The following is a 12445-nucleotide window of genomic DNA, read 5'->3' on the forward strand; positions in this document are numbered from 1 at the left end:
CATATTCTCACCAGCATGTTACGTTACTAGGTTTTTTATCCTTGCTAAGAAGAAAAAGGATATTTCATTATAGTTTTAGTTTGTACTTTTTTTTTATCGTGATATCACATATCTTTTCAGTACATTTAAGAGGTATTTGATTTTCCCTTTTGATGAATTTTTTTCCCATTTTCTTAATGAAGTGTTCTTTTTCTTATTTTGTAGAAGTCCTTTAAAGAGAAATTAGCATTTTGTCTGTGATTTCTGTTCTAACCCTTGTTCTTCATTTGTATTTTGACTTTGTTATTATTTTTTTTTTTTTCCGGCGGTGCTGGGGTTTGAACCCAGGGCTTTGTGCATTCAAGGCAAGCACTCTACCAACTGAGCTACATCCCCATCCCCTTTGACTTTGTTAATTTTTAAGGAGAAGAAACTTTAATGTTTACATAGTGAATTTTGGGGGCCTTTTTGGTATAATTTATACCTTCCAGATTTTGCTTCATATTTGGGCAGGTCTTTCTAGCTCAGAGATTTTAAAAAGGTTTTACTATATTTTCTCTGAGTATTATTAAAGCCAAGCTCTTTAATATGTTCTTGTTCCTTTTTAAAAAGTATGGCAGATTTCCTTTTCTAGTTCTTTTTGGTTTTTGTTTGTTTTTGGCGTTTGTGTGGTTCTGGTCTACAGATTTCTTTAAGAACAGCATAGAAGGGTCATTTAGAAGCTTCCTGAGTACCTTGATACATAACTTATCTAATCTGAGAATTTGTACTCTATTTGGATAACTGATTTCTGAAAATTTCTTTACTCATTAGAGTTATTCCATTCTAATTTGTTTAAACCTTTTTCACCTTTTTTTTCCAGAGCAGATCTCATCTTTTTGATATCACATATGCAGAAGCAAAATAGAAATTTAGTTCTCTATTTTTACTCTCTGTTTTTACTTTCTGCTCAAATTCTTATTGGCTTTGGAGTCTTCTTTGATGTGTCTGATGTATCATGTTTTAGGTCTCTAGAATAAAAGAAGACATTGACTCTGAACCACAACCAAACTTATTTCCCCTTACTTAGGTTTTTCAAAATAAGTTTAATAAGCAATGACTACATACTTACTTAGCCCTATTACAAGAAGATTGAAACAAAATTTATGATATGGTCCTTACATTTAATGGAGAAAGGCAAGGTTACACATAGTAATGCTAGATACAGCTTGAGATATTTGCTCAAAGTGCTTTTGTTTGCAAGTATGCTTGAATTGTGCTTGAGTAAAATGCCCAGAAGTTTGAAAGAAATTTTTCTTATCTGCAGTTCATTTTTCTAAGATTCAGTGGTGAATAGAATTCTCAGAACTGGACATACAAGAAGTCTAGGCCATATTTGTATCAGATCCAAGAGTTCTACAGTGTCAGTAATGGCATGTTCTTTCAACCACTTATGACAGGTGAAATGTATTTTTATTGCTATATGCTAGCTTTCTAATAATGCTCTTTCTTAAAGGAAACAAGACTCATTTAGTCAAATAGCATATGGCTTATTTGCCCCTCTGGTCAGCTTTTAGTGTTTTTCCTTGTTCTTTTTATTTTGATTAGTTAAATTCAAGTTTTAAAGGGATAACTCTTGAAAGCTACTGACTTTAAGGTGAACTAGAGGCCCAAGTTTTTCAGAGTGTTTCAGAGGTTTAATAATTATGTGTTAGGGGGGCTGGGGTTGTGGCTCAGTGGTGGCACTTGTCTAGCACGAGTGAGGCATTGGGTTCAATCCTCAGCACCACATAAAAAAATAAAGTTACTGTCTCCATCTGTAACTAAAAAAAAGTTTTTAAATTAAAAAAAACTACATGTTAATAATTATGAACCTGTACTTACTTTCTTAATATTTTTGTTTGTTTTTAGTTGTAGATGGACACAATACCTTTATTTTATTTATTTTTATGTGATACTGAGGATCAAACCCAGTGCCTCACATATGTGAGGTAAGCACTCAACCACAGAGCTACAACCCTAGCCCTGTACTTACTTTCTTGAGAAAAATAAAATCAATCTTGATTGAACACAAATATATTTCATAAATTGGATTTCCATATTAATATAATCATAGCTGTAATTTCACTTTTTTTCTGAGAATTTATTTTCTATTGAGAGTTTTTTTTTTTTTTTTTTTTTTTTTTTTTTTTTTTTTTTCCAGTACTGGGAATTGAACTCAGGGCCTTGTGCTTGCAAGGCAAGCACTCTACCAGCTGAGCTATCTCCCCAGTCCTCTATTGAGATTCTTTTTACCATAAAATCAACCTGTGAGGTTTATGTGGAAAAAATTCAGGCATGTTTGAGTTTTCTTATGGCACAATTCTGCCCTCCCACTTGACCCCCCTTTCACTCTGGGCATTAGTCCTTTCACATTCCTGCCTATCCTCACCCAAAAGGAAGTGAGTAGTAGGTAGAAGCACATAGAAAGGAAGGGAAGAGATATATTAGAGTGTCTGTCCTGAAGTGTTGAATTCTACCAGTGTCAAAGTAGTGTTACCTGTGATGATCATGTAACATGAGGTTTATAGAAAATATATTGACATGGTGCCTGAAAGTAGCAGGCCAGTCTTGATCCATTTCCTGAAGAAACAGATACTTTTTATTGTTCTTCCTTAGAGCAAAGGAGTGAAAGTCAGAGGGGTGAGGTAGTATTCTGAGCCATAGGAATATCACAAAACTCACAGAGAGAGAGGATAGAACAAAAGTAACAATACACCTATGCTGGAAGAACCATGCTAAGAAGCAACAAATAAACTAGCAGCCAGTGAAAGCATGTCTTATACATTTAAGTGAGGGAGAATAGTACGTCATCTATGGGATTGAATTAACCACAAAATAATATTCAAGTGGCTGTCTGTATAGTAATAGTCAAATAAGCTTTAGCAGATTAGAGCTCAAGCCTTGGTATTACCTACCTATATCCACTAGGAGTGTGAGCTCAAGCAAATCATTTCACCTCCTTTTGCATCACTGTCTTCACTGGTAGAGTGAAGATTTGCATATCTACCTACTTTTGTGACTACACACACACACCACATATACATACAGAGTACCAGGGTGTGATGCCTGGTGCACACAAACAAACCAAGTAAATGTTAAAGTTCTTTCCTCCAGTATTTTTTTAAGCTTTCTTCTTATAGTACCATAAGAATATCAGAGTATTTCAGGTTGCTAAATAAGGGTTTTTAGGCTTTTTAAACAGCAAATATTTTTACTTAGATGATTGGCAATTATAGCTTTTTTTGTTAAGAGGTAACTAATTATGTAGATTAGTTTACTTGCAGTGGTGATAATCATTCTGTGATATGTTTTGGGTATCCTCATACTATCCTTATCTGGCTTGTATTATACTTTTCACAAAATTACAAATTATACCCATTCTCATTCTTTGTGGCATATTTTAGTCTTTAATTTTTTTCTTATCTAAATCTAATAGAAACTTTTTCCTCCATTTAAATTATATTTGGCCTTTTGACATTTTTCCTTTTTGATTAAGTTTTTTTTCTTTATCAGTATTTCATATTACTTTTAAAATTTCCTTTCCTGAGGTCTTTCTTTAAAATGTTGCTTAGTATATGATCCCTTCTTCTAATTAAGAAATTATTTCATCAGGTGTGATAGTGCATCCTATAATCTCAACTACTCAGGAAGCTGAGACAGAGTGTTGCTTCAGCCCTGAATTTTGGGACCAGCCTAGGCAACATAGCAAGATACCTGTCTCTTAAGAATAATAACTGATACTTACTTCACACATGTGAATCACCTAGGAAAAAATTTAAACTAAAAGATTATCTTTAAAAATTAGAATATTATTATTTGGATGCTATAGGATCCATTCTGTGTGGGGGTAGACATAACATGTAAAGTATTACAGGAAACTGATGAAGTTTAGTTAACACTGTCACCATTTGAAATTTGGAATTTTCTTCAGCCCTTACAGAGATGAATGAAAATGTAAGAGTTGTCATCTTACATAGTTTTACTTAAAAAATTAAATCTTAATAATTTTGTTTTTTCCCATCTTCAACTTCAGGCAGCAACTATTTATCAGAAAAGCAAAGAATCCTTAGGAGATGAAGCCTGCTTAGTTTCATTCTCAGTTTGAATTTAAAACCACTTTACTTCTGCTATGAAAGGATAATGCTAGTGTGGTTCACAGTGTGTTTTCTGTGGAGAAGATGGGGATATTTTATAACAAAAACAAAACTTAAGATCTAGAGACAGGAAGGTTCAACTGCTCTAAAATGACTTTTTTTTTTTTTTTTTTTTTTTTGTCTAGATGGACTGGTTTTCTTTTCTTCTTTCCTTTTTATTCATTCATTCATTCATTTTTCATGTTGCTGAGGCTCAAACCCAGAGTTTTGTGCATGCCAGAGAAGTGTTCCATTACTGAGCTACATTCCCAGCCTGAATTTTCTAAAACTTAAAATTAATAGCTTTAGGATTCTGAAATTTCCAGAATGATATTTATTATTTTTTGAAATGTAAACTATATGTAATTTAGCATACATAACATTTATGTTCCTATTCTTTTTGTATGCTTAATCATTTAATAAGACATACTAAGAGTTAGAGCCTCAACTAGAATGTCATTAAGAAATCCTGTTAGTGGGTAGGAGCATAACATGGTTTTTAGTAGTCATGTGTCCTAGCCAGGTTTTTCAGGAGTAGTCATAAAAGTGACTTTTTCGTGACCTGTAGGATAGGAATGGAAGCCAGCGTTTATTATACTGTATGGCATATTTACTTTAAAATGTATGTTTCTGATAGAAATATTAAAATGGGTTTCAGTGAATCAAACCTCCAAGTATTATGTTTTAAAACTATGAAAAAGGAATAAACTCAAAAGTAAACTATGGTCTGGGGCAAATGAAATAAGTACTATTTATTAAACTATTGTCTTCTCAGGCTCACGAGAGGCTTGAAGATTCAAAACTAGAAGCTGTCAGTGATAATAACTTGGAATTAGTTAATGAAATTCTTGAAGATATCACTCCCCTAATAAACGTGGATGAAAATGCGGCAGAACTGGTTGGTATACTCAAAGAGCCTCACTTCCAGGTAACCTTTCCCTACAGCTCTTCTCCCTAAAACCCTATGTTCCTGAAGTTCTTTGGTAGTTAATTTCCAGTTTTAAGTGACTTTTTTCCTTTGGAGAATTACTTGGAGCCATGTTTTATAAGTATATAAATCCCAACTTAGAAATTTTAATATCCTGATATGCTGAAGATACATAAATACACAGATATAACTATACCTCCTACATAAATGTACCAGTGTCTGTCACAGAGATGCATCACTGTGGATTTTCCTTTGTGCAGTTAAAGAAAACAACATCCCTTTTCTACCATCAGACCTCATGCTAGCAAAATTTTCCTCACTGTGAGAATGAAATTCTTTTCTTCCTTACTGCCACTTTGCTTCCCAGTACTCCTTGGGGTCAGTGATGAACATTTTTTAGTATTGCTTCTCAAGACTGGGATTAATGATTGTGCAACAAAGGCAAGCTAAGGATAGAAACCATTACCAGACATACTTGTTCCACAGTTTAAAAAGTAAGTGCAGTTTAAACTTTGTTCAGTAAATGAGTTAATCATTTTCAACAAGAAGAATCTCCTTTATCAGACAAAGGACAGAAAGATTTCTTTTAAACCTGAATTAATTAGGAAGATAGCAGTGGGATGGTTTTGTACCAGCATCTTTGGTACAAATGCCTTGGATACACATCAGGCACACTTTTTATGCAGGGACCAGTTGATTGGGTCCTTTTAAGGTATACAAAGATATTCAGGTTTTATCCTGAGGACAGTTGGATTCCTAGGAGGAGGAAGAGGATATTGTTCAACCCAGTTCTATGTGTGGCATCTGGCTGGCACCCCTTTCCCTCTGTGGTATTGACCTACTGAAGAGTCCAGGCCCCTGTCCTATAGAGTGTGGCACTTCCAAGATTTGTCTGGTTGCTGCCCTGATGGGTTGTTCAGTAATCACTTCTATTTCCTGTTTTAAGAAGTTCTAGCTAAAAGGTTTATGATTCAAATTGATGATTTAGAGCTACAATTCAACTTCAGTAATGTGGAACATGAATTAGACTACATCAGAAGATGTATAATACCTGATTGTCCCCCCACTGATGGTTTGGTACCTTGATTAAGGATAATGACAGTCTACCACTTTCTTTAAAATCTCCCTTATGAAGTAATCTAGTCTGTTATTATTCTGACATTATACAAAATGCTGGTTCCTATCAACCATTTACCTCTGGTGAACACAAATTAATAATCCTTGCCTAGATCAATATTTTCATTAGTGATTACAAAATGACATTTTTCAAATTCTTGTTCTAGTTTCATTAGCTGTGTTCTTTGATAAATGTAGAGCTTCTCCAGTGGGGTTGTTACCCTATAATGAATTTCCTCTTGAAAAGGCGGAGAAGTCCTAGATCTTTTTCTTTACCAATTTTCAAGGCAAAAACTTGTTTAAAATAGCATTTTCATATGATAACAACTGAGTTTTTCAGTCTTTTCTTGTTTTCAATAGCATTGTGGACCTATGCGGGTTTTTTAAAAAATTAATTCAGTGTTTCAATTATAATTACTCTTTGATTTTCAAATTGTCATGACTTTAGCCAGTTGTGGACACATTTTTATTACATGAATCTGAACCATATGAGAGTTTTGAACCCGAATATAGGGAGTTAGCATTGTGTAAGTAGTGGTTCAAGTAACAGGAGTAAAAAATACTGAGAGAATACAGGGTGCAAAACCAAACAGCCGAGCCTAGAGCTTTAAATAACTTCCAGTGTTTATAGGGAAGAATTTGGAAGTTCCTTTTGAATTTTTTCTCTTTTTCTTATAGATTATTTCATGAAATGACCAGGAATCAGTAGATTAAGCCAATATCCAGATTGTTTCTTTTGTGAACTTGGTGATATTTGTTCCTCTCTTTTATTTTAATTTACTGTTTTGAATTCATAATCTATTCACTCGAAAATTTTTTAAATTTAGCATTATGAGTATGTGCAATTGTAGTAAAAGTTATCCCTTTAGGATAAGGAATAAAAAACATCTTAAATACATAAAAATATAAGAAATTCCTAGAAAACTAGATCAAAATCATCCATGATGATAGCACAGATAGTAAATAAAGTTTAAAAATTCAGTAGATGCAGGATCTTTACTGACTCTTTTCCCTCAAGTGTCTCTTATAGACTAAAACCTTTATTAGTAACAAAATTTTCTATCACTGATATAATGTGTTTTAGCACATTTTGTACATATAGAAAGTATATCTTGTTACTAACTTAGCAACATAAGGGTCCTTGTCATTTGGGTTTTTATAATACCTAATAAAATAGAAATTAATGATAAATACTAAGTGATGTTGAAGTGAAAATTTGGCAATGTAATTTAGTGCCTTCCCTACACCAGACTTGGACACCTAGATTTGGTTTCTCATGAGCATATCATTTTAAAAACATGTGACTGAATTCTTTCAATCTCTTCAAATCTAAGACAAAAATATTATACTATTTGTTGATGAAAAATAAAGCTATTTTTATATTTCTTTAAAAATTTTATATATATTTGATTCCACTCATGTTTGAGAATTTAATGATGCACGCCTGGGAAATTTTTAGTACTCCACTGGGATAATGAACTAACGAATTATTTTTAGTAACTTATTCCATCAGTAGCTAATAACCACAGGCTGTGTTCACTTCTTACAGTCGCTTTTGGAAGCCCATGATATTGTGGCATCAAAATGTTATGATTCACCTCCGTCAAGCCCAGAAATGAATAATTCTTCTCTCAATAATCAGTTATTACCAGTAGATGCCATTCGTATTCTTGGAATTCACAAAAGAGCTGGGGAGCCACTGGTGAGTAGATAAATTAGTGCCTTCTTAAATCTGAAATGTAAATAAATTGTGACTCAGTCACTACTCTTATCTATTTTTTTTTATTTTTCTTAATATAATCTGAAAACTTTTTTATCAGTCTTTTTGGCCTATGTGTAAACACACAGCTGACAGTCTGTCAACTTGATTGAGCATATAAAACTAAAAAGTATAACAGAATTAGAAGTTAGAAGTATGCCAGTAGGTATCAAAGAATTCAAAAGATACCTATTCCAATTCTTCCTGCCTTTAAAAAAATAATGAACTCAGGTTGCTTACTAATAATAATATTAAAACATGGTAGAAAGTTGTTTTTAAAAATTGAAGCCATTGTTCAAATAACTGTATACTTACAGTTACAGTTGAAGTTTACTGTTTCTGCTGTTGTGGATCCTAAGAATAGTGAAGTGGAGGAAAGGAAAAACCAGGAATAAGTCTATCAGAATGCACAAATACCCTTTCATGTTTCCTTGAGCTTCCTTTTATCCTGTGGCATACAGCCTAGATACTAGTATTTGTTTCATTTTTAGGGCTAAACTTACCAAGAAAGTTATTTTTGATGGAGTGGTGTATATTCTTACATTTGCACCTAGCTTAATGGGATTGAAATATTAAGACAGGAGAAATCTTGGAAAAAGTAAGAACAACTTATCTAGTTTTGGAATTATTTTCTCATATTCATGAATATTTATCTATTTCTTATTAGTTAAATAAAACAAATAGTAATTCTATTTCCTATTTCCTATAGGGTGTAACATTCAGGGTTGAAAATAATGATCTGGTAATTGCTCGAATCCTTCATGGAGGAATGATAGATCGACAAGGTCTGCTTCATGTGGGAGATATCATCAAAGAAGTCAATGGCCATGAGGTTGGAAACAACCCAAAGGAATTACAAGAATTACTGAAAAATATTAGTGGAAGCGTCACCCTAAAAATTTTACCAAGTTATAGAGATACCATTACTCCTCAACAGGTTAGTGATAAAAAATTCAGTAATATTAAGAATACCTAAGAACTCTGTTGGATATAAACCACTGGTTGCTACCATTTTTGTTAAAAGAGAAAAAAAGAGGGAACCAACTGTCTGCTTAATTGCTCTGAATTGACTTATTTTCTCATGGATAAATTAATAAATTTCTAAGTAATACTATCTTGCTACTATAAAGGAAAGAGAAAGGACATTTCTTTGTAAACAACTCTTTTGTTACATCTAGGTGTCAGAGAAACCATAAAGCCTTTTAAGTATTAATGTATAAACATTTTTGACATGTGTACCAGGCTTTGTATTAGGGCCTTTGAGAGGATGTTATATATATCACTTCCAGATTAGTGTTCATGTGATAAGCTAAATGAAGAATGAAGCCACAAAGGAGGATGGTTACAGACTGAAGAAAATCGTGGACACTTAATTTGCACACATTTGATCTGTATTTTAGGTAAAATAAATATTTGAACAGGGAAATATTTTAATGATCAAGACCATTTAGGTGAACAAGTGGCTACTGTTGTTTTGATGCTGATGATGAGGTAGCAGTTGTATGATGGAATTATAAAGAAAGAAAAAGTAAGAAAGGAATTGCATAAAAAGAATTGAAAAGTATAGTTGTGTTGGAACTTTCAAGAGGATTTTCAAGGCTAGGAAACAGAAATAGGAAATATTCGTCATTTTTTTAGATTGATACCTCTAATATTCAGGTTTACTCCAGAGATTTATTTTGATGTAGAAATGAAATTTTATGGTTTTTTTTTTTTTTGCATAAAGTACTGCTAGTCTCTTATTTTATATTGTTAATACTATAGCATAAGAACCTTCTTTTTATATTTCCATGTAATTCTTCAAAATAACATTTATTGAATGCCTATTTTAAATTGTTCTCTAAAAGATAGAATAGATGATTTAGTTTTGAATTCTACTGAATAATTGGAGCTTCTGAAAATAATAGGTTTGTAATGAACTTTGATTGAAATGAAGGTGGAGACCTTAGTAAAGGAAAATAATTGTGAAAATAAAATGCATTAGAACTTAGACATCTCATGTCACTGTTACTTTTCAGGCTGCCTTTGTTTCTCACAGGTATATTTCCATTTTGTGAAAACATGAGAACTGCCTTGCACCTCAGTAGATTGGAAGAGTAAAATCTATGTTTTGCTATTTTTTATAATAATGTGTACATTGTGATAGGAAGAGTCTCCTGCCCCCCCCCCCCATGGTCTTAGCTTCAGAATTCCTATAGTTTATCATGACTACAGTGGACTTCATAGACAAAATAAATTTTTGTAATATTAGATTCCTATGTAGATTCTGTATCTTTTTTTTAAAATTAGTATTATTTGTTCTAATTATATATTATGTGCACAATCATATAAGCATGGAATGTAATTTGTTCCAATTCAGTCCCCAGTATTTTCCCTTACCCTCCCTCTCCCTCTCCTGTGTCTCTTCTACTCTACTGGTCTTCTGTTTATTTATGGATTTTTAAAAATTAGTGCTTTATAGATATACATAAGGGTGAAATTCCCTGTAGTATATTCACATATGTCCGTGGCATAGTTTGGTCAATTTCATTACACTATTCCTCTTTTTTCATGTCCCTCCTGCCTCCCTATCAATCTTCTTCCTCTGCCCACTGATCTCCCTTCTGGTTTCATAGGAATCTCCATACCAGCCATGCCCCCCCCCCACACACCATTTTGTCTAGTTTCTGCATACGAAAGAAAACATTCAACCCTTGACTTTCTGTGTCTGGCTTATTTCTCTTAGCATGGTGTTCTCCAGTTCCAGCCATTTATTGGCAAGTGCCATAATGTCATTCTTTGTTATAGCTGAGTAAAATTCCATCATGTATATATACCACATTTTTAAAATTCAGTTTTCATGAGCATTTGGGTTGATTACATAACTTGACTGTCATGAGTTGCACTGCCGTAAACATTGATGTAACTGTATCACTCTAGTATGCTGATTTTAGTTCTTTTGGATAAATACCAAGGAGCAGAATAGCTGGGTCATATGGTGGTTACATTCCTGGTGTTTTGAGGAATCTCCATACTGCTTCCAGAGTGTTCTACTAATTTACAGTCCCATCAATAACATACAAGTATACCTTTTTCCTCACATCCTCACCAGCATTTATTATCATTTGTGTTCTTGATAATTGCCATTCTGACTGGAGTGAGATGAAATCTCAATGTACTTTTGATTTGAATTTTCCAAATTGCGAGGAATGTTGATCATTTTTCATATATTTATTAGTCATTTGTATTTCTTCTTTCGAGACGTATCTGTTTAGTTCTTTTGTTTATTTATTGATTGAATTACTTGGTATTTTGGAGCTAAGTTTTTTGAGTTCTTTATGTATTCTGGGTATTAGTTCCCTGTCAAAGGATCAACTGGCGGAGATCTTTCATTTTGTAGGCTCTCTCTTCACACTCTTAACTTTTCCTGTGCTATGCAGAAGCTTTTCAATTTGATGCCATTTCATTTATTGATTCTCAGTTTTATTTCTTATACTTAGTAGTCTCATTTAGGAAGTCAGTGCCTGCACCTGTAGGATGGAGTGTTGCACCTGTTTTTTCCATTCATTTCTTTTTTCTAGCAGTTGCAAAGTTTCTAGGTCTTTGATCCACGTTGACTTTTGTTCAGGGCAAGAAAGGAGGATTTAGTTTCAATCAATTACATATGGATATTCAATTTTCATGGCACTATTTGTTAAAAAGGCTGGATTTTCTCCAACATACATTTTTGCAACTGTCAATTATCGGATGACTGTGTTTTATCTTGTGTTTTCTGTTTTATTTCATTGGTCTTCATGTCTATTTTGGTGCTAATACTATACTGGTTTGTTGCTGTAGCTCTGTAGTATAATTTGAGATCTGGTAATCATGATGCCTCCAGTATCACTCTTCCTATTCAGATGCTTTTGCTACTCTGGGTCTTCCAAATGAATTTTAGGACTAATTTTTCTAGTTTTGTGAAGAGTGTCTTTGGATTTTGGTGCAGATTACATTGAATTCATATATTGCTTTGGGTAGTGTTACCATTGTGACAATATTAATTCTGTCTATACAAGAACATCCTTCTTCTAAGATCTTTGATTTCTTTCTTCAGCATTCTATAGTTTTCATTGTAGAGGTCTTTCACCTCATTGGTTGGATTTATTACCAAGAATTTTTGTTTGTTGAGGTTATTGTGAATTGCATAGTTTTACTATTTCTTTCTTAGCAGATTCATTATTGGAGTGTAGGAAAGCAATTGATTTGTGTATGTTGATCTTATATCCTGCTACTTTGCTGAATTTGTTTATCAGCTCTAGAAGTCTTTGATGGAGTTTTTGGGTCTTCCAAATACAGGATCATGTCATCAGTAAACAAAGGTAATTTGACTTCTTTTCCTATTTGTGTTCCTTTAATTGCCTTCTTTTGTCTGATTGCTCCAACTGGAGTTTCAAGAACTATATTGAGCAGATGAGAGTGGATTTTAGAGGCAACATTTTCAATTTTTCTCCATTCGTTATGGTGTTGACTTTGGGTTTGTCTATTCTAATC

At 33.2% G+C, this 12445-nt stretch overlaps 1 protein-coding gene across 9 annotated transcripts in view; it reads left to right on the forward strand.

The window, feature by feature from the left end:
- The window catches only part of PALS2 (protein associated with LIN7 2, MAGUK p55 family member), a 113448-nt gene that overhangs the window by 61462 nt on the left and 39541 nt on the right, over positions 1-12445 (forward strand). For 6 of the 9 annotated variants that reach the window (XM_079151124.1, XM_079151123.1, XM_079151129.1 and 3 more), the window contains 3 exons: positions 4909-5061; positions 7727-7879; positions 8646-8873. In XM_079151124.1, the coding sequence (XP_079007250.1) occupies positions 4909-5061; positions 7727-7879; positions 8646-8873 (534 nt within the window). Of the gene's footprint in view, positions 1-4908; positions 5062-7726; positions 7880-8426; positions 8535-8645; positions 8874-12445 lie in introns of those variants that run through there. The other 3 variants (XM_079151127.1, XM_079151126.1, XM_079151128.1) reach the window with 2 other exon arrangements.

This window comes from Sciurus vulgaris (assembly GCF_902686455.1).
Source record: "Sciurus vulgaris genome assembly, chromosome: 8".
Lineage (NCBI taxonomy): Eukaryota > Metazoa > Chordata > Mammalia > Rodentia > Sciuridae > Sciurus > Sciurus vulgaris.